Source organism: Camelus bactrianus, chromosome 5, assembly GCF_048773025.1.
Source record: "Camelus bactrianus isolate YW-2024 breed Bactrian camel chromosome 5, ASM4877302v1, whole genome shotgun sequence".
Lineage (NCBI taxonomy): Eukaryota > Metazoa > Chordata > Mammalia > Artiodactyla > Camelidae > Camelus > Camelus bactrianus.
The window spans coordinates 78,206,124-78,229,089 of NC_133543.1; the positions used below are offsets into that span (position 1 = coordinate 78,206,124).

A 22,966-nucleotide genomic window follows, 5' to 3' on the forward strand; every position below is an offset into this window, starting at 1 on the left:
AAGAGTCAGATAATTACAGTTTATTCTATACTCTTTAAAAACTTAGCTGTCAAAAGTAGCATAACTACTAAAGATTTCAATTTATTTGAAAAGTTCAAGAAAGCAAATGAAAATGCATAAAAGGAGTGCAGCACTGTTAGCAAAAAAGCAAATCATGATGCACTTATTGTAAGAGCAAGAAGAGAAAAGGCAGCCTTCATCCCTGAAAAGCAGAGCCTTCTCATGGCTCAAGAGAGGAGGCTCACGTGACTGCTTGTCACCCTCACCAGCATCGATCAGGCTGGATGTGGGAGCATTGTGCCTTAAACCGCAACACACCAGGGTTTTTTCAGCCAGGTCAGGACACCAAAATCTCCCTCAGTGATCTTTGAAAGGGAGTCACTGAAATTCCCCTTGCATAACAAGTCTACTATAAATTTATTTTTAAACTTTTGTTTTAATTGAAGTATGGTAAATTTACAATGTTGTATCAAATTCTGATGGACAGCATAATGTTTCAGTCATATATATATATATATGTATATATATGTATATATATTCCTTTTCATATTTTTTTCATTATAGGTTACTACAGGATATTGAATATAGTTCCTTGTCATGTACAGTAAAAAACTGTTAATTATCTACTTTATATATAGTAGCATATATCTATATGTGTTGGAAATTAGCCCCTTGTTGGTCGAATCATTTATTTTTAAACATTTTCATCGAATTAAAAGTGCAACTAAAGTTATGTTATGGCTATAAATGTCTAGTTCTTGCAAAGCTAGAGATTTAGGCTTGAATTTGTATAAATATTAGATTGTCCTGACTCCCATTCTCTCCCCTTCCTGCTATCCAAAAAAAAAAAAAAAAGAGTAAATTAGCAGCATTTTAACAACAGATTAAGCGTAGTGTTATGCAACTAAACAGCAGCATCAATTAAGAGGAAAGAAGAGTTTTTTCCTCAGTGTGAAAGTAGGTTGTGGCATCTGTTTGCCCATATTTTTCTTGTCATCTTTATTGCTTACTTCAAAGTTCACCTTGGTGAGGATGGTGAGAATATCTTCACCTCTGAAAAACATAACATAACCTTGTGACCATCTGTGGGTGGAAAATCAACTGGTAAACCCTTTCATCTGCTGTGATCAGTGACAGTTATTTCCCTCAAAACATCAGGCATTTGAAATAATAATAAGTTGCTAATCCAAGACCGACCACAGCTTTCTGGGTAAATAAGTTGTCTCAGAGCTTAATCACTTTGCCTTTGGTTTACTCAGGCTCTCTACTGACTATCAGAAACATCCGTGTCAGCATCAGATTTGGTTTCTTTCCCTCATGACCTGTCTTCACCTCCCTTCACTCCATGTTCTGTGTCACTTCCCGCTAATCGCCTCAATGCCTCCTGACGTCCTCTGCCTCAAATTGGCATTGCTTCTATGGGTTCATCTATGACGCCATCAAACTTCAGGCAAGTGGAAATCGAATGTCTCCCGCAGCTGCCCCGCCCCTTTCTCACCAGCCTCTCCTATCAGTTGAGTTGGACAACCTATTGGTCCATCTCTGCAGCTAGCTCCACCGGGAACCTTGCAGGATTCATGGTCTAAGTTACAAAATGAAAACGCAGTCTTGATGTTGTGCTTTATCTGCCATGGGAAATCCTTCCTCTTCAAGCACTTAAAACATAGTGAGATACAGAACTAGAAGGAAACTGAAGAAGACTCCTTGCTATTTATCTGCTGGTTGTGTGTGTGTTTTGGTGAACTGTACCAAACAAAATCATTGTTTAACTAAAGGAAGCATAAGATATAGTAAATGAGGAAAGGATATTTTCCCACATGTTGTGTGACTTCAACTCAGGCCAAATAAGGGGACGTATAAAAGGCTTCTCTTCTTTGGCACTTATCTCCCACAAGAGGGTTTGAGGTTGGTTAGCTATTACAGAACATTTGACAGGGTTGGAGGATGTTAAACATTGAAATGGGTTACTGCCTTCTTGGATGACCTCCAAAACTAGTTGAGTTGGTTTAGTCATGCTTCTGCCTAAAGACAGAGCTGGACTATATGACTTTACCGTCCTTCCAGCTCTGTGATACCCTGATTGTCCTTTGAGGGGCTAAATAAAAGAAACTCCAAGGTATCTCAGTCTTTTCTATCTGTGAACTAAAGATCTTAACATTTGCCCTCTCTCCCACTCTGCAACTGACCTGAGAATTACAGCTTTGTGATCCACAGCTAGACATTTAGAGATGGATGAAGGGTTGAGTAAGCAAAAATTACCTTGGACATCTTTCTCTCAGGCTCTGGCAGAGTGACTGGATATACCAAGTCCCCTCCACGGTGCTTCGGTAGGAAACACAGTTGTTCACAGTAGCCATCCCCAGCAGAAAGTCTGCCTCATCTGGGATATATCTCTTCTGAAGTGATGAATCCATTTCTAAATAGGCTTCCTTCTGTTCTGAGTCAGTCTCAATAGCTATACCTTTCTGGTATTTATCCCCTTGACAAGCCTGAATAAAAAAGATTTTGGGCTTGCCAAGAAGGGACGGGCACTTGGAACCAGTGAAGTAAGAGGTCAGCTCGTAGATGGAGGCTTCCTGCCCGTCGGAGCCGTAGACGATGCCCTTGTCTCCATGGGAGAGGATGCAGCAGATGAAGCAGTCCTTGTCAGTGTGGTCCAAGCCTTGGTATTGCTGCAGATTCTCAAAGATATCCTTTGCTGTGGAGTCCTTGAACTCTACGACCTTAAAATGAAGATCGCTAAAGGTCTTGCTCAAAGCCTCTGAAAAGTAAAACAAGAAAAGTCATATGACACCACAATAATTCCCAGACCACAGCCCAGAACTAGGGAGAACATGGAGCAGATAAGAGTTTGAATCTAAATTCAAATTTTAGATTTTGTATTGAGTTCCTCTTGTGGGTGACGAGCATTTGGTGCTCCTACACAATTATTTACAACGTTTAATTGAAACAATAGAAACATTTGTATTACTAGTACTATATAACATAATATTCTTTAATTATGCTTCTTTTCTTATTAAACTTTCTGTCTTTCCTGGAATTAGCATTACTTTTTCATTGCTTTGCTTTCTGTATACTTGACATTATTTTTTTCTCCAAATGCTCTAATAGAGCTAGTCAAGGTTTTTCAACATTTTCAGGCTTCCTGTCTGATTCTTTTGAATAAAAATAGCATATATTTATGGTGTACGTCATGATGATATGAATAGTGAAATAATTACTACAGTCAAGCTAATAACATATCTCCTCAGATAGTTACTTTGTGTGTATGTGTGAGATGAGACCACCTGAAACGCACTCTCTTAGCACACTGCCAGTGTTCAACACAGTGTCATTAACTATGGTCATCGTGCTGCACATTAGATCTCTAAACCCATTCGTCCTACATACTGTGCACCCTTGATCAGAAATACAATCGATGCCATTTTAACAAAAATGTTTTACTAGTAAATAAAAGAAAATCAAAAATCAAAAGAGAGAACAAAAGCTGTATTCTTAAGGGATCTACTATACCTGCATCCAAGTCTGTTCCATTCCTGTTCTTAATGCTGTGAAGTTTGGGCACATCCTTCCGTGCTACACTAAAATCATAATTGTTAAAGATCAAACAGTATCCCCGAGGTTTGCTTTCCATTCGGTAAACTTCGCTCCATGTCTGGAAAATAAAAATCCAACCCAGGAGCTGACTCTGGGTCAAACACTTGAGCTGTGAACAAAGAGCCTCCTACTTTGAGGTAAGGTGTCTCTTAAGCCAAACTGGGACGTGTGTGCACTTTCCACGGTGCCACCCCAACTTGGCATTGCTCACCTAAGGAATTAGTTTCTACTCATTCCCCTTGCAAGGATCCCTGGACTTCTGCCCCATAGGTAGTGTGGAAAGTCAGTGTCCCAATACGTGGGCCACCTGAACATTTGCACTTACATTAATAGTGTTGTCATCACACTGTATTGCCATTATTTGTTCTCGTTTCTGCTCAAGACAGAGAACAACTGTGACAGAGAGTAGGTTTATTATTAATTTGTGAGAGCTCAGTCAGGAGTTGCTGGACGAGTGACTGCCCCAGTGCTATCTTTGGGCTGCCCCTTGTGACCTTACGATTCCCTTGACTCTCTGCTCAACTCATCCATACTTCTGGGCTAACAGCTGAGGGCCTGCCTATCACACAACATAGTGTGATCCCAGGATTTTTAAAGCTGATGGCTTAATTTGGCTCTCAGGACCACAGTGACTAGAAGGAGAGATGCGCTGGTCAGGCAGGTCTTGGCTGTGCTACACGTTACAGTATCCAGACTCTAGCACTAGACAGTATCAATCAGAGGTGACCCTGTGCCCTCTCGATTTTCCCAGGGCAGTTTCAGTGCTGAGATATTTCACATTTATTGGGAAATCCATGTAGTTCTTTGAGGTGGAGAAAAGGGCCCCAGACTCAGGGGCCAAATTCCTGGCTCTACTACTTAATAACTTTAAGACTTTGGACAAGTTACCAAATCTCTCCTACACTCAGTTATCATTAGCTGATGGGCGGGGACAACACTTGCAGACTGCTTTACAGTTTATAAAGTGCCACATGACTTTGGTTAATCCTTGATGTTCAGACTGAGAGAAGTCTGGTAATTTCTCAGGAGTCCACTAGTAAATGGTCTCTCTCAAGCTCAATTTCAAGTCTCCCATGGGACATTTAGCATACAGGGTGGTTTCCTCTGCTTCCTGCCACGGAGAGAGGTGAATGGGGTGCTGAGTCAAAATGTGTTTGGTGAATGGTTGAAGGTGACAGAAACAGAAGTGATTCCGTCTAGAAAGGCAATTTTTGGGCCAGCTCATTGGGCCAAGAACATAGAGATGGCTACATAGTGAACATTTGCGGCTGATATCGAATCACAAAAAAGAAACAATTTTGAAATGCCAAACTAAAAGAAAAGACTTTGCATCTTCCAACCTGCTCAACTCTTCCCCAAAAACCTTCTCCAATTTAGGCTGACATAGCTGCTGAAAGGATCAGATTGGAGGCTCCCCACCCCTCTGCCCTCTGACTGTTCCAACGCCTTTGTCTTTGGCTTTAAAATAGAAATTCAGCACGTAGGAAACCAAAGGGATCACCTTTTTTAAGTTCAAAAGTGAACTTTTGTGAATTTTTCCTACAATTCTCAACATTTTCAATAAGTTTCTGTCTTTTATTTGTTTACCTGGAAGCTAAAAAGGCTCAGGAATACAATAACTAGAATCTGCAGTTCAAAAGGGAAAAGGGATGGGAATTTCCAGGTACCTCTGGCTCACTGTCCTGGTCTCCCCGAGAGTCCGACAAGGCCAGATCTCCAAGGGACCCCTCCCCTTCGAGCAGTTGAGACAAATCTGGAACGACACATGGCAGGGAAGTTACTTTAGTAGGGAAATGTAGCACCCAGGACAACATAGGTCCCTTTTAAAATGAAAATTCACAGGCTACCTTGAATGTAGTATCCTTGCAGTCCACAGAATAAGCTAAAATCTTATCACTGACTAACAACTCTCCCCCTATTTCAAACTTGCCTTCCTGGGGCTGCAGGGTCTATGATTGATAACTCCTTTTAAATCTTCCAGTGTGTAGAGAAGGTGACAACAAGTAGCCTCTGATATTAGGAGAGCAGGTCCATTAAGATGCAGATGAGTTACTAAGGTCAGGAACAAGACAAGGATGCCCACTCTCGCCACTTTTGTTCAACACAGTTTTGGAAGACCTAGCCACAACAATCAGAGAAGAAAAAGAAATAAAAGGAATCCAAATTGGAAAAGAAGATGTAAAACTCACTTTGCAGATGGCATGATACTATACATAGAAAATCCTAAAGATGCTACCAGAAAATCACTAGAGCTCATCAACGAATTCAGTAAAGTTGCAGGGTACAAATTTAATATACAGAAATCAGCTGCATTTCTGTACACTAACAATGAAATAGCAGAAAAAGAAATTAAGGAAACAATCTCAGTTACCAACACATCAAAAAGAATCAAATACCTAGGAATAAACCTACCTAAGGAGGCAAAGGACCTGTATTTCAAAAACTATGACACTGATGAAAGAAATTGAAGACGACACAAACAGATGGAAAGACATACTGTGTTCTTGGATTAGAAGAATCAATACTGTTAACATGGCCATACTGCCCAAGGCAATACGCAGATTCAATGCAATCCCTATCAAGTTACCAATGACATTTTTCACAGAACTGGAGCAAAAAATTTTTTAATTTGTATGGAAACACAAAAGACCCTGAATAGCCAAACAATCTTGAGAAAGAAGAATGGAGCTAGGGGAATTATGCTGCTGGGAATATATCTAGAGAAAACTCTAATTTGAAAAGACACATGCACCCCAATGTTCACAGCAGGACTATTTAAAATAGCCAAGACATGAAAACAACCTAAATGTCCATTGACAGACAACTGTATAAAGATGTGGTATAATATACAATGGAATATGACTCAGTCACAAAAAGGAATAAAATAATGCCATTTGCAGTAACATGGATGGACCTGGAGATTGTCATTCTAAGTGAAGCAAGCCAGAAAGAGAAAGAAAAATACCATATGATATCACTTATATGTGGAATCTAAAGAAAATGACACAAATGAACTATTTACAGAACAGAAACAGACTCACTGACATAGAGAACAAACTTAAGGTTACCAAAGGGTAGAGGAGGTGGGAAGGGATAAATTGGGAGTTTGAGATTTGCAGATACTAACTACTATATACAAAATAGACAAACAACAAAGTCCTATTATTTAGCATAAGGAACTACATTCACTATCTTATAGTAACCTATAATGAAAAAGAATATGAAAAAGAATATATGTATGTATGTGTATGACAAACACTATGCTGTACACCAGAAATTGACACAACATTGTAAACTGACTATACTTCAATTAAAAAATGCAAAAAAGATTAGAATAATAATTAAAAAAAAAGATACAGACGAGATAGAAGGTTATGGAGAGGAGGCGATGAAGATACCAGGGAGGAAATTAATGAAATAAACATTGAAAACAAATCTCCAAGTATTACCATTTGAGATTTCCCCTGGACTGCTTTCAAGGCTCATCCTTGGTTCTGAGTTAAAAAAGAAACATGCACATACTTGATTAGAAACAGCTGTGACATAGAGGGGTCTGCCTCTTTAAGATTACATTTTGCTGATTCGCAGCTCTCAGGTTATTTTTACCTCTGCTTACTTCTTCATAATCGTTGATCTTCTTCAGCAAGCTCTTGTTGATTTGCTCACAGATTCTTTTCAGGGTGTCCAAGTTTCTTTCCCCTAGGATGACCCTCTTCTCCATCTCTATGAAAATATCAAGCAAGGTCTGGAGGGAGGAGAAGTAAAGTTGGAAGACTGGATGGAGCCATATCGGCTTTTGGATTTATTTATTTTATTTTTTGCTTCCACTTTCTCCAAACCAAGTGCCCACCCTAGCTTCCCAAGTTGACTCCCCTGAGAGAACATCTTGGTCTTACAAAGCCAATCAATGGACCACTAGGGAGGCACTCTCATTCAGGAAGACAGACATGAGGAGACAGAGAAGAAGCCACAGCAGACGTCACCCAGTCCCCAGGTCTAGACACTATGCCAAGGCCACCTGTGCACACTTTTATGAGAGACAGCCTGAGTGCGTCGCTAAAGCGCAGCAGCCTGGTCCCCGTCGTGGGAGCCCTGGAAACTGCCTCGCATCCAACGTTGCCTCTGGTACCTGATCCACCTCCAGACTGAGTGTTGCCCTCAACACATACGTACAGACAAGCACACATTCACACAACATTCCATCACACCACACACACACACACACACACACACACACACACACACACACACAGAGTTCCAGGGTGCTTTCACAGACTGCGGCAGTGGGGAAGCGGTCTCAGGCCCACTACTGTCTCTTCTAGCTCTGCAGGGTCCCCACTTGGTCCTCGGGACTAACTCTCTGTCAGACATCAGGTCTTACCATGTCATCATCCAGTTTACATTTGGCGATCTCCTTGCTGAGAAAAAACTTAAAGTCCTTCAATTCCAGTTTGTTTACATCTTCTGAAATCTGAAAAAGCATGACCCTGTAGCGGGAAACAGAAACACTTTAGAAATACTTTCTTAATTTCCCATTTGATGTTTGTAGTCTCAGTGGACTTGATTCTAATGGCCTCTCTTTAAAATAAAGCCAAGTAATGGTACGATTTATTACCACGAGTTGAGTTCTTAGAAAGAGGCTGGTGTAGTGACACTGACAACTATTGACTCACACCCAACTATCCCACTCTTTACAGAATTTAAAGTCCTCCAACTTTGAGTTTCAGTTAAATGAATTATGTTTTTCCTTTGTCCTTCACTATAAAGTCAAGATCTTGTTGCATGGACCTAGCGATGATCACGCTAAGTGAAGTAAGTTAGAGAAAGACAAGTATCACGTGATATCGCTTATATGTGGAATCTAAAAAAATCAATACAAATGAACTTATTTACAAAACAGAAATAGACTCACAGACATAGAAAACAAACTTACGGTTACCAAAGGGAAAAGGGTGTGGGAGGGATAAATTAGGAATCTGGGATTAACAGATATACCCTACTATATATAAAATAAACATCAAGGACCTACTGCATAGCTCAGGGAACTGTATTCAATATCTTGTAATAAGCTATAATGAAAAAGAATCTGAAAAAGAATACATATATACATATATATATACACACACATATATATACATAACTGAATCACTTTGCTGTATGTTCAACTGAAACATTGTAAATCAACTACAGTTTTTTTTTTAAAAAAAAAGATCTTGTTGCAATAGAAAAAAACTTTGATTTTGAATATTACGCTTTTCAAAATGCAAATCAGATCATCACTTTCTTAATTAAAACCAGTCAACGTTCTTAAGCCACTACCTTCAGTAAGTTGGCCAAACACCTCCTTCTGGGATAAAGAGTGTTGTGAATTAAGCCCAGCCTGCCTCCTCATCTCTGGCTACACCTCACCACTGTCCCCTCATCTCCTCTCTGAACACACCCAGCTGCCCTGCCTTTCACCCTTTTATGTTGTGCCCCCTACACCTTCATTCCCTTGTCCATCTGCAGAAAACCACTCATCCACTAACCGCTCATGCACTGCCAGACTGTCCTCAAAGCTGCATTCACCCCGCTGTGCCTGTAGATCACCAGAACGGTAACACACACACATACTATAATTGTCTGATTATGAAGCTGTCCGAGTTCCCTGAGAGCAAGGGTAGTGCTCTTTTGGTTTCTGTAAGCCCAGAGAGTCATAAGATACAGTGTTTTAGGTGCAGGGGACCCAGACTCCTGGTGTTGGAACCTTGGATCCACTACTCACGAGCTGTGTGGCTTTAGAAGTGGTGCACAACTCTTCCCCTCATCTGTAGACTGTAGATTATGCTACATCTACCCCACTGGGAGGTGGTGAGGGTTACATGAATAAGTTTATCGGAAGGACTTAAACCAACTTTTGGCAACATACTAAGTGTTCAAACATGACAGGCGTTATTTCCCCAAATATGAAAGGCTCCTGGGATATGCTTGTTGAATGAACAAAGAGATGTTTTATAAGTTGGAAAAACTTTTACTATTATAGTGTAAAGGAAAATAACTAATACAAAAACATATTAACTTCAAAATTAAATTAGAAAATTAAAATTCTGAAAATAAAAATACGGTTGACCTTTGAACCACGTGGGTTTGGAGTGAGCAGGTTCACTTCTGGATTTTTTTCAATAAATATGTAATACAGTCCTAAAAGGTCTGCAGTTGGTTGAATCTGCAGATGTGGAGCCTCAGACATGGAGGGTTGACTACAAGTTATATATGGGCTTTTGACTGTGCGGAGGGTCCACATCCCTAAATCCTATGTAGTTCAATGGTCAACTGTAGTGCAAAACAAGAAATTATCCAGTATTACAATCTGCTTCCTCCTTCTTCTCATGGAATCTCTACCCTAGAAGTATTTTTCTAAAGCTTTCTCAGTTTCGCCAAGATTGGGTCCAATCCTAAGCTACTTCCCCTTTTAACTTGTCACAAGGCATTTTGCCCTTCTACATTCCTCATTACCGAAACCTACCAGCTTTCTTGCACCATCATTTCCTAGAAATAAATCTGGATACAAAAACAAAAACAAACAAGCAAACAAAAATAAAGCATAAATACAGGACAGAAATAGACTCATAGACAGAGAATACAGACTTGTGGTTGCCAGGGGGCGGAGGGTGGGAAGGGATAGACTGGGATTTCAAAATTGTAGAATAGATAAACAAGATTATACTGTACAGGACAGGGAAATATACACAAAATGTTATGGTAGCTCACAGAGAAAAAAATGTGACAATGAGTGTGTATATGTCCATGTATGACTGAAAAATTGTGCTGAACACTGGAATTTGATACAACATTGTAAAATGATTATAAATCAATAAAAAATGTTTAAAAAAAGACTCTAATTTTATAGGTAGCAATGATCTTTTGAAAATGTAAACATCTAGTGTTTTCTTATAAATGGAAAGTAGTCACACTAGCGTATTTTCAATTTCCTGGTTAATATTCAACAATGATGAACAATCAGTAGATCGTACTTGCACGGACCCTTTTATTCCCAAGCTAGCATGTTGAAGATTTGAACAGACAGATCCTGCCCCTGTTAGAGACTCTTTCCCCTCCGACTGAGAGGCCCACATCACTGTCTGCACTGGCAGTTTGCCTCGGCCTTGCGCACATGACAGAAAGCGTGCAACCTTCAGAAGACCAAGACAGTGGGCACAAGATGAGGCCTTCCCGTTCTCCTAATTACGGAGCTGTTGTTTTTTATGACTAATTGAGGCCTTAATGAAAAAAATTCATTACAAGGACTTCACAATTCAATTGAATCCAAGTTACCCAGTATTAAATAGTGTCCTTCCCTACTCTCCTTCCAAATTCGTGTCCACTTGGAACATGTAAATGTGCTTTATATGGAAAAAGGGTCTTTGCAGACCTAACCTTGTTAAGATGAGGTCATACTAGATCAGGGTGGCCCTAAGCCAATGAGTGGTGTCTTTAAAAGAAGGGGGACATTGAGACACAGACACACAGGGGAGAAGGCAAGGTGAAGGCCCAGGCAGAGACTGGAGTGATGTCCCTCTAAGGGAGGCCAGGGACTCTGCAGCCACCTGCAGCCACGAGAGGAGCAGGAAACAGATCCTCCCTCAGCGCCTCCAAGAGGAAACTAACCCCAATGACACCTTGATTTCAGGCATCCAGCCCCCGGAACAATAAGAAAATTAATTTCTCTCTTGTGTTAAGCCACTCAGTTTGTGACACTTGGTTACGTTTGTTCTAGGCAGCCCTAGAAAACTAGTGCACTTGGAATACCCCTTTTGACATTTAAAATCAAAATGGTCAGCCTTAAGTAGAGAAACCTCTGAGTGCCCGAATCGCACATCTCTGAGACTAGGAGGACGGGGCATTCAGAGGCCAGGCAGCAGAGGATAGCGGCTTTGAGCTCTGGCTGTGAGCAGTCAGTGCCACACACGCCATGGTTACTGACAAGCAAGCAGGACAGTGAAATGGGCCACAGCTAAGGCTTGAGTGGAAGTTCTTTGAAAAGAAGGCTGAAAATAACTTTAAGGAGGGTGGGGTAACGCGATGTTGAAAGAGAGAAGTTGGCGATGTTTTTCTACTTTCAAAGTCTTGTCACAGAACCAGGAAGATGCGACCGAACATCCTGTTCAGGCTGGACTCCACAGAGACTACTGAGTCCCTGAGCTCCCAACCCTCCTACAGGTGAGGAGGGGCTGAGCCGCAAGACCTTGGGCGGGACAGATGGCCCAAGCCACCACCGTTCTCCTGGCGGCAGCCAGGATCACAGGGACCAAACGGCCATTGTGGGGTCCAGCCTGGCCAGTCCAGTACAACGGGCAGCATACACCTCACTGGAGAACTTGGTAACACAAGCCTTTAAGTGTGGAATAAAAGCCTAAAACCCCACTGAGAATTTCATAGTCATCCACAAGCAGGTGGGAGGGGGTCTCAGGTGCGAAGCAGAGATGCTTCATTCAATTACAGGCAAAGTAAGCAACAGACATGTAATGGAGAGAGAGTTAGAACATTTTTTAAATATCTATTTTAACTTACGCATACCTAGAGGTAATGTCTCACTTTGGAAAGAAATTTTTACTTTATGTTTTTAGCATTTTTTTCTGTATTATTCTTAATGTCACTAAATTTCTTAATCTGGCCCTGGTGGGACAACTTCCCAGAGCCTCCAAAGTCACACCACACAGACAACCTGCAAACAGCATCAGCCCTGCCCATAGAGCTGTGTCCGTTCAACCCACACCTCCCAGGTCCCCACTGTGGAGGCTCTCCCCACCTGTAGGCAGAGATCTGGGCCCTGCCTGGTATCTGAAGCTCCCTCTCCATCTCCTCTTCACTCGTGTTCAGGTAGGTGGTCAGCAGATCCAGTCTATTCATTCGGAAAAACAGCTCCTTCAGGAAGGACAGGTTGTTTTCCTCCAACATTCTTTTTTCTTGGAGCCTCTGGAATAACATCAAGGCATCCTTGATGGGCTCCTGCTTCCTATGTGGGATGTAGTCCAGGCTCAGGAACTTGAGGGCAGCCAGGTCATCACTGTCCAGCTGTTCCCCAATATTATAGAGACATCTGTTGAAGTTCATGCTGCTCAAGTGTTAGGAGAATGTAGTCGTAACCTAGGTCAAAATGCAATGGTACGTTCAGATGAGGAGGAAAAATACCACTACTGGCTTGTTCCTTCATCAAATTATCTTACATCTATTATATATGTCAGACATTATGCTTTGGATACAGGAAAGAAAAAAAATGAACAAACAGGACAAGTTCCCACTCTCAAGTAGCTTACTATTTTGGAAGGTAGACTTTTTTACAAACTAGGGAGTGGTCAGAGAGTTGGGACAAGGGTGTGGTAGAAACATAGAGGACAGACCCTTAACTCAGCCTGGGAGAAGGGCTTCCTGGAGGGGAGGCACCTTGGGGGAAGAGGTGGAAAAAGACAATTAATGCATGAAATAATTTATGCAAAAGATGGAGGAAAGGATCTGGGAAGGGCAGGGGTAGGGCGTAGGGATGAAGCTGTGGCCAGGAACCATTATAAAAGGCCTCATACCAGGGGCAAGGGAGTCAGGCTTTGTCCCGGAGGTATCAGGGAACTAAGAAAAGATTGTAGATATGAGAATGACATCATCCAATATGGGATTAATATTTAAAATGTGGAGGACAGATTGGAAGGGTGGGAGGTGGGAGAAGTGGTGGGGACTGGTGGAAACAATGGTGGCGGGAGGACACCGTACAGTGCTGTCCCCCACGTGCCTTTGGACCAGCATCCACGGCTGGTCAATAACCCAAGACTGGAAACAGAACCAAGAAAACTCCATCAGTCTTTCAACTCAGTCTCTAAGTCAGATTATGGGGTGCTGTCGCAGACTTACATGTCTGAGCAGGTGAAAACAGGAGAGGACAGTGCTTTAGGAGACCCCAGACGACATTCATGCAAGCAGCCCAGGATCCTGGTTTCTCCCTCTTGAGCCCCTTGCATCGCACTGGCCAACTGCCCCCTCACCTTCCTTACTCTGACAGGCCCATGTTTGTGGTGCAAGGAGCCCTTGGAGCAGGGTTTATGTTGGATATGTCACAGGAACAAGACTGGGACCTGGCTCCAGGAGGTAGACCACAGGGTCGCCATCAAAGCCAGGAAGCTCACCAGCAGCTGACTGTCAGGGAGGCGGGCAGTGCAGTGGTTCAGAGTTTGGGGCTGTGGGTCAGACAGAACTTAGATCAGAACCCAGTGGGGGCAGCGGCCCAGGCCTGGGCAGCTCACATCCTCCGAGGTGAGATTCCTCCTCTGTAAAGTGGGATCAGAAGAACACCGTCTCCTGAACTGCTGTGAGTACATAACACCTATGATGCATGTAGAGTAACGGCCAGCAACTAACCAACAAAGGAGTGTCCACCTGAAAGAAGGAGGGAGCTTGCCTGTGGGGCCAGACACCGACCAGGCATGTCACCTGAGCACTCCTCTCACCCTCGGCATTTTCCCACTTCCTCACTGGAGAATTCAGCTGGAAGCAGTGGCTTTTCAGCCTCTTCAAAGTTGACGAACTCTTCCTTGAAGAACTCTTCCTTGCTCCCACAGACTCTGTGCCCTTGGGCACCTTCCTTAACCTCAAAGAACCTTAATCTGCTTAGACCTCTTTTCTTCCTGAAACAACGCTCCTGAATCTTTAAAGTCTTTAAGCTCCCTGCATTTGCTGACATACTGGGATGAAACCACAAATCCTATCATGAGGTGGTGATAAAAGTGAACCAGGACCCACACATTTTCTACATTTGATATTTGAACAGAAACTTGTTGACATGCACATTAAGGTATATTTTTAAATGTTTTTAAAAAGTGGTCCCAAAGACTTTGAAGTTTTTCTTAAAAAAAAAACCAAAAAACAAAAAAACACCTTTTCCCCCAATCTTGATTAGAAAGCAGTGTTTTTTGGGTGGAAATTGAAAATACAAAAATTACACATGATCACAGTTACACATGATCACACAGATAACTGTGTGATCACGCACACACACACAGAGATATATTTATATAAAAATTAGAATCAGGCTGCACATCCAGGTGTATACACCTGTTTTTTTTATGCACTTAATATTTAAAATGAATATTTACCCTACCATTAAATACTCTCTTTTGGCATATTTGTAATGTTTCTTGATGTCTAACATGTGGAGATATTAAAATTTATTTTAAGCAATTTTCTGTTTCCTTACTGTTAAAAATAACATTGCACTGAGAAGTTTTTTTCATATATCCTATGCACATCTCTAATTATTTCCTTCTTAGAATTGGAATTATGGGCAAAACTTTTTTTCTCTCCCTTTTAATCTAGAGCTTACATTATTGTTTAGACAAGTTTTCTTGATTCAGGAAACTGGAGGGACAGTGCCTTGGAAAGATACACTTTGCACTGGATTCACAAAGGCTGCAGAAGCTAGCTCTTTCACTGCAAAAGCAATCAATTATCATGAAAATACTTTTATTTAGGAAAGATATCTTAAATATGTGGCCAGCACCTAAAAGCATATGTTCAAAGTGCAGCAAACAAAAACTGCTGGATATTCAAGGGAACAAACTAGCAAGTGCACTCCTTAAGTCACACTCCATAGGAACACACGTGTGCTCCACAGGCTGTGCACATGGAATCTCACCACAGCATGATAAAGTAACCCTGAACAACCAGAAACATCCCAAACACCCTCCAAGAAAGGAATGGCTAAATAAAATAAGGCACAGTCATACTACAGAATATTATGCAGCAGTTAAGAAAATGCACTCCATCTTCTGAAGTAAAAATGGGTTAGATATTCAAGATATCTATGGGGGGGGTATAGGTCAGTGGTAGAGTGCATGCTTAGCATGCATGAGGTCCAGGGTTCAATCCCCAGTACCTCCATTAACAACAGCAACAATAAAAAGATATGTTATTATGACAGTGAAAAAGGCAAGTTGCAATACAACCAAAAATTCATACATCTACTTTTAAAAAATACTCAAACAGTACAATTAAATTTTCAATGATTACTGACATATATATAAAAGCATAAAATAAAAGATAAGGAAATTCTGGAAAGAGAAATACCGAACTCATAAAGTGCATCAATTTTGTACTCACAGATCTTTGAGGAAAACACAGAGAAAGCTGCTTCAATGGTTGACTCAGAGGAGAGGAACCAGAGGTCTGTGGGTGGGGAGGCCCAGGTATAGACAGGAAAGAGGCTTGCTTTGCATTCTATACCCTTTGCACAGTGTGAATTTTTACTGTTTGCATGTATTACTTATCCTAAATGTACACGGACTTAAAATCCCTTTTTAAAGATCTATTTTTATTCTAGTATATGATACTGGAAAGGATCTAACCCAGGTCCAGCCTGTTTAGTACCATTAGGTCCAGCATCCTTAAATCTTTTAATCAGTTCTAACTACTATTAAAATATCATTTTACAGAATAAAATCAACCAAAGAATCAAATGAAAGCAGAATCTCCTTATTTTTCCCCTCTGCTATTATTTTTTCTAATGATAACAATGCTTATTTTATTCATTTCAGAAAACCTAGAAAAGATACAAAGAAGAAAAATTACCTATAATTCTATCACCCAAATATAAATACTTAATAATATTTTACTGTCTTTCCTGCCAAATATTTTACGTATGTATATTTTTCCTCATATTTGAACACATCATATTTCTGAGGTATAAGTGGATTTTTCCACTGATAATATTATAAGTACATCTTGATGTCTTTATTTTTCTTCTATAGCATGGATTTTAAAATCTGTAAAGCATCTAATCATAAGAATGGACAATAATTTATCTAACCAGTCTCTGCTTACATTTAGCATGATCTTAACATGCAGATCTCCATGTATACCTCTGATTATTTTGCTACAATAATTTCCTAAAAGTAGTGTTATTGAGACAAAAGGAACAAACCTTCTTAAGGCTTTTGTTACATATTCAATAGCATTTTCTGACAGCATTTGATAACATAAAATAATAAAATCCAAGGCCAGGATGACATGAATTTGGATATAACAATGATTAGTGCTTGGTTCCTGTCCTCTGTAGCCAGTTGACTTCACTCATTTCATTATCTTTGCAATAGCTTGACAATGCTTTCTAAGTGATTTTTGCATCATATTAAAACGGACACTTAGTAGAGAAAGTGCTGACAAGGCTTTTTTCCTGACCCAAGTTTTCTAGAACACACTATGGTATGATGTTTAGTCTTTGTTTGTTTAGAGCACTCATCTCTCTGGTCGTAGTGCCTGGCAAGTACTGTCTAGATTTTACACCTGCACTAGATTTTACACCCTTATCAATGGGCTTCCTCTAGGTTCTGGCTCTACAGATACAGGGACCAGGAGGCATTTTCTGTTTTTTGGGACCTGGGTTTACTGCATGAGCTCGCGGGCATGAAGCTAGAAACTATCAGAGTAATATTTTTAAAAGACTACTCACTGTTGTATTTTCTTACCCTAAAAGAGTAAAAGTAACACTTGTTCCTTAGAGGAAGTGCAAAAGCTTTAAAAAGAAAAAGAAAAATCACTTAGAAACTTGCCATTTAAAAGTAATTTTGGGATCACATTTGGTGTTTTTTTCAAATTTTATTCACATATTCATATATATATATACATATATATATATACACATATATATATATATACACACACACACACATATAATGTGTGTATATACATTTGTAGAATATAGAAACCTGAATATTTTGACATATAATGCATAGAAGGTGGAGCAAACAGATGGGGATGGGAATTGAAATGCCTCCAGTTATATAATATCTAAAAAATAAGTCCATATATATTATGTATCTTTAAAAAACTTCATATAATATATAAGTATATTTAATATTTTATAATAAATATATGCCCCCAAATATCTTTATATAAATAAATTTTCATATTATGATATATAAGCATTTACAATATATAACCATATAAACATAAAAATATTTCTCTTCTCTCATTTTACTACAATTCTCTGAAAAAATTGCTATGATCATCCTCATCTTACAGGTGTCAAAAATCAGTTTGGAAATAAGCTAGTGAGAGAGGTGTCAGGCCCAGATTTGATCATCTCATTCGAGGGTTTCAATGACAGAACGTGCAAAGATGTAGACTTTATACTAATTGCAGTTGGAAGCCAGGGAAGGAATTTAATGAAGAAAGACACATAATCAAAATGTTTTTAAAGATTTTAAATTATTTAAAATTTTGAAAGACCAAAGAAACCCCCAAAACACAAAAACAGGAATTCTTAACAAATCCACAAAAGCAGAGAGAGAATCAGAACCTTACAAACCAAGCTGCTACGTGCTAGAGCCTGGATTTAGACCTCAGCCTCTCATTCCGGAGTCCTCAATTACCACTGCCTTTTATACCACAATTTAATTGCAAATAAATCTCACCTAATCATAAACAAGCCTTCTAACAATATTCTAGCAGCATCCTCCGTCCTTTGGTGATATGGTAAACTACCTCAAAGCTGAGGAAGAAAAACCCAAAATTTGCATTAATCTTCCGAGGCAAAACTCTGCATCTCACTCAAAGCTCAAGAGTACTTGAGAGCCGCTTTCAGGCCTGAACCCCTAAGCAATAGTGTGGCCAATTCCCTTCTGTCCAGGACGGCCACCCCAAATTGGGGGTTCCCCCAGAACCTGCCAGATGTCCACCTTGTACACAAGCATTGTCCACTGCAGGGCCCCAGCCAGGGCTATCACACAGCTTAGTAAACGTCTCCAAATGGCAACAAAACTTACAACCAACCAAACTGAAGAAATGTGTAACTTAACCTAGAAATGCTTACCCCACAAGTGCAGGTCTCTGATTATCAGTCTATGCTTGCTATTATATTATTCCCTGTAATATTCTGTACCCTTTTAATTTCTCAAAAAAATACATAATTGAGTTATTAGGACTGTGTGCATGTGTCTGTTTATGTGTGTGTGTGTTTATGTTGGTGGGTCTGTATGTCGGCAGATGGGTAGCTCTACCAAGCAGCAATGTCAGTTTAGATTTAAATTTTGGTTTCTATTCTCTGACAAGTCTGGCCGGCATAAGGAAGAGGCCTCTGCACAGATAACTGGACTTGGGAGTATTTCAGAAAACCGTCCAAGAATGCATCAACCGAAGCTGGAGAGGTCTGGAAATCTGGAATCTGTGGACCCTCACCCGGCCCCCAGAGGCACTGCTAACTCTCCCGGTTCCCCCATCTACTCTCAAAGGCAGGGATCACCCCGTGGGCCCCGAGGCCACCAGAACCACATCCTCAGCAGCTTAGAAAACTCTAGAACCAAAAACTTTCCTCTCCAAAGGCCCATCCAATCTTACCGGAGGCAAATCCCGGGGCCCTCACAGTGGCTTCTTCACAGGCCTCTTCTCCCCTGACACAGCTAAGACAAGAACAAATGTCGAATAAAGAACCAACAGTGCAGCTCGCTTACTTCCTGTTTTCGAAACTCTTGAGTCACACAAGCCGGGCGAGGTAGGCCGGCCTCTACGCAGCACCTCTGTCATATTTCTGAGGGAGCCTATGGAAAATGAGACAGGTGCTGGGTGGGTCCCCAGGCCACCTGAGCTGGACCCTGGCTGTGTGACTCTGGACGGGTCATTTTCTCTTTGGGGCCTCCTTACTCATTCCAACCTGGGAAAGTCGAACTAAATGATAGCAAAGGACCCTTTCTTTCCATATTTCAGGAATTTACAGATTTTTCTGGGTTCGTTGTTGGCTTTAACGTTTTATTCAGTAAATTTCATGGAACACTCCTGAGAGGTCTTGAGACCTAGAAACTAGGGGACCTTTGCCATGGCCCTCAGCCGGTCTCCTGACCTCCACAGAAACTCTCATGGTTCCCCCATCTACACTCAGATACATGGATCACCTCCACGGCCCTGAGGCCACCAGATCCCACCCTCAGCAGCCTAGAAAACTCTGAAATCACAGTCCTTCCTACCAAAAGGCCCAGCCAAACTTACCAGAGAGGCAAATCCTGGGGCCCTCACCATAGTCTGGGCCCTGGAAATGTAACAGTGAACAAAACACACATTAGTCCTGCCTTTTTGCTCTCAGTTGGTTGAAATGCTTTCTGATGATAAAAGTAGAGGGGAAAAAATCTAACACCTCTCTTCTTTGAAACTGCCTTTTTTCTTTCCCCCAAAGAATACAAGCCTTCAGAGGGCAGAGACCCATCTCACAGCTGAGAGGCTCAACGGGCTGTCTGAAAGTGCCTCTCCACCTGCAGAGGGCTAGGTAGCGGTGCCACCGTCCTACCATGCCCTTTGCTTCCCTGGACTCTGCCCTGTGAAGTCTGAAAATCCTGTTTGTGGCTAAATCCTAGCCCAGGAGGTGGTCTCTGGCTCTTTTTTGAGGCCTCCTGAGCATCCACCCAGCATTCGCCCCACTGTTTTGTGACTAGTTCCTGTCCTAGGCTGTGAGCTTCATAAGGCGGAGACCGAATCTTTCATGCCCGTGTTCCCAGGACGTGCTGCAGGAGTAGCAGTATCTAGAACATACAAAGGTTTCCTGCAGATCAACAAGGAAAAGAAACCCTATAGAAGGACAATGGACACGAACGTGGGGTTCCCTGACACGGATGCTCAGATGGCCAAAGCGTACAAATGAGGCTCAGACTCCTGAGTAAACTGGGAAATGCGAGATAAAGCAACGAGCTACCCACTTTGTACCCATCGGACTGGCAAAGGTTTACAAGCTGGATGAGGCTGAGGACTGGTGGGCAAGATCTTATATAGGATTGTGGAGACTGCCCATCATGGAATAATAAGTAGTGGTTAGAAAGTGGGACCCGGCAAAATACGTAAAACCTAAAGTGCAGAGTGCTTTCTTGAGAAAAAAAAAAGTGAGAAACAGAATGAGCAAAACACAATATAAATTATACCAATACGTAATAATAACTGCTAACACTTACCGGCTACTTAGCAGTGCGGGTCACCGCTGTAAGTGACTGTTATTATCAACAAATCCTCACAACCACCTCACGAGGGAGTATTACTCCTGTTTAATGTTGAGGAAACAGAAATTACTTCCTGGCTGCTGGTCACAAAGTTTAAAAAGTCACGTACACACGTGGAACAAGGATACATTTTGCAAAGATACAGATCGATTCACCCATGCATTTCAAAAGGTTTCAAGAGTTGTCTTTGGCAGCCAGAGAGGCGAGTAGGAAGCAGGGTGGGAGTTGGGAGATCAAAGAAAGTATCCAGAACAGGGAGGGCGGAAGGGGCCCTGGGCCTTGGAGACCAAGCCACAGGGAATCTGGACCAGACAGGGTGATTAACTCAACCCTCTGCCCCAGGGCCAAACGGAAGTAGGGAAATAATTCTTGTGGATCTCCAAAGTAATCCTGCAGGAGGGAGGCACTGTGTCTGTATCTGAGGCAGCAGAGGAGCTGGAGATTCCTCAGAGCTAAAAATTAGAAAAGCCAGCGACTGTGGTTCAGAGAGAAACCCACTCGGGGATCTGAGCCCCTGCAAGACCCCGAGGTGACTCCACTCGGCAGGACTGGCAGGTCCTGAGCTGCCCCTCTCATGAGACCCAGAAACGTGGTGTCCAGACGCCACCTCTGCACCAGGCACTCACCTGCTTCACCCTGTCCCGGCAACATCACAGTCACCAAGTTCCCGATGCCGAGTCCCCTAGACTGTCTAACTTGACACGTTCTGATCACTAAGGCTGGTTCACACAACCTGAGAAAAATCCCTGGAAACCCGGCAGGGAGGAAGGGGGGTGGGGCTAGAAATGCCTCCAGGAAGAAGTTTTCTTTTACTTTCGATCACTCCACCAGGCTCTTCTGCCTACCTCAGCGGACTCACTTCCTGTTTCTCTGCTCTCCACATTGAGAATTTACTAGCAAATTCAGCAGGGATTTTAAAAATCTCAATTTAAAGAAGGAGAACTTGTGAAAACATTGCCGTCCAGCGGAAGGGCGAAGTCTGGTCTTTGGTAACAGAGAAAGAAAATTCCTGAACAGAGGTAACTAGAGAATAAACTTGATTCTGAGAACTAGAGACCAGAGATGACTCACTCCAATAGGAAATGTTTCTTATTTAAAGGAACCAGTGCCCAATTTCCACGTGCAAACCAGAAACCAGGAAGCTGTGCGTGCACTATTGGAAAGCATTTATATTCACTACATTTAATATTAATAAGTCTGGTCACTTTAAAGAGAGGCTTGAGGCTGCCTGTGGCAAGGAAAATGCCATTCTCCCTTGAAAGGGGTCTGGGGAGAGGAATTGTCCCTCTGTTCGGTGGCCCAAATCTCAGCACTGAAGCCATGGTCCAGCCCCCCAAATCATATGGCAAGAGCTCTTCTTGGGTGAAAGCAGGTCTCTAGTTGAGATGTGAGGAAATATTGCACAAGAAGGCAGAGGAGGGGGTGGTGTCTGGTCTAGCCCTGGGCAGAGGTAACAACATTGTCGGCATCCTGGCCAGTGCTGAGCCCTTAGGATTAATAGTGGCTGCTGCCTATCCAGTGCCGAGCCTGGAGGGGTGGCACTGCTGAGATCTGTCCCCTAGGCCCCTGAGCCCCAGGCCCTCCCCAGCTTTTCCTCATCCTCCATACCTACCCCGCTCTCTGCCTGTTTCCTGTTTGAATTTTTTAAAGGGTTTTCCGCCTTTTTGTTTTCACATCGTGTACATTTTATAATCAAAACACCAACAATAATATAATACCTATACATTGTGCCTTTGTATGAGTATGTCGACTGAAATAAATGTGCAGCCTAAAAGTTAAGAGTTATGTTTTATTTGGCAGGAGGACTTGAGCCGGGATGACAGCCTCTCAGATCGCTCTGAGGGACTGCTCTGAAAAGGTAGGGGAGGAGCTAAGATATATAGCAGTTTTACAACAAAGACCAGGTAGTTGGAATATTAAAAGATTACTTGTTATCTAAAAGAAACCAGGCACCTCAAGTTAAAGAATTCAGTGCTTTTCTATGTATGGAAGGAAGCAAACATTTGGGCTCATTGAATTCATTCCTTTGACAAGCACCTTGCTATCTAGGGCCATTATTTTGTCCTTTATTATTCTGAGTCCACTCAGAGTGCACCATTGTGAGTGGCTGCAGAGGCTGGGCTGCAGGCCTGTCCTCACTGGGGAGTGGCGGCAGCCGCTGGTGACTTGGTTTCAGCATTCTTTGTTTACTGATATGATTGCAGTATTTTTATTCACATTGCAGTATTTTCGTTCACGATTATCTCATTCTCACAACAGAGGATTGTTCTCCCATCTTATAGATGAGGAAGCTGAGGCTTCAATGAATACACAGATTCCAACTCAGTCCTGTTGGACCAAACACAAGGATTTTCCCACTGTAACACACTATC

At 41.8% G+C, this 22,966-nt stretch overlaps 1 protein-coding gene across 7 annotated transcripts; it reads right to left on the reverse strand.

Moving 5' to 3' along the window:
- Nucleotides 1-5: 5 nt before the first annotated feature.
- Nucleotides 6-21,641, reverse strand: CASP8 (caspase 8). 7 transcript variants are annotated; one of them, XM_010971854.3, is made up of 13 exons: nt 21,221-21,635; nt 20,550-20,635; nt 19,600-19,639; nt 18,955-19,016; nt 13,611-13,802; nt 12,386-12,723; nt 7,979-8,084; nt 7,204-7,342; nt 7,047-7,091; nt 5,265-5,350; nt 3,514-3,655; nt 2,260-2,761; nt 6-1,053 (listed from the first exon to the last, which is right to left on the reverse strand). In XM_010971854.3, the coding sequence occupies exons 6-13, from the start codon at nt 12,688-12,690 to the stop codon at nt 918-920; spliced, it is 1,461 nt and encodes a 486-aa protein (XP_010970156.1). In that variant the 5' UTR covers nt 12,691-12,723; nt 13,611-13,802; nt 18,955-19,016; nt 19,600-19,639; nt 20,550-20,635; nt 21,221-21,635; the 3' UTR covers nt 6-917. The 7 variants fall into 7 exon arrangements, 6 of the variants coding, with proteins under 6 accessions (XP_010970156.1, XP_010970155.1, XP_074220276.1 ...); XM_010971853.3 differs by lacking the exon at nt 13,611-13,802 and having other exon boundaries at nt 21,221-21,634; XM_074364175.1 differs by lacking the exons at nt 18,955-19,016; nt 19,600-19,639.
- Nucleotides 21,642-22,966: the final 1,325 nt, after the last annotated feature.

Coding starts and splice junctions, on each gene's coding strand:
- CASP8 (XM_074364175.1), bottom strand. CDS start 12,690: ATGAACTTCAACAGATGTCTCTATAATATTGGGGAACAGCTGGACAGT. Junction 8,085..12,385: donor GCCCAGATCTCTGCCTACAG/GTGGGGAGAGCC, acceptor TTCCCGCTACAG/GGTCATGCTTTTTCAGATTT. Junction 3,656..5,264: donor ACCAGGACAGTGAGCCAGAG/GTACCTGGAAAT, acceptor TTTATTTTCCAG/ACATGGAGCGAAGTTTACCG.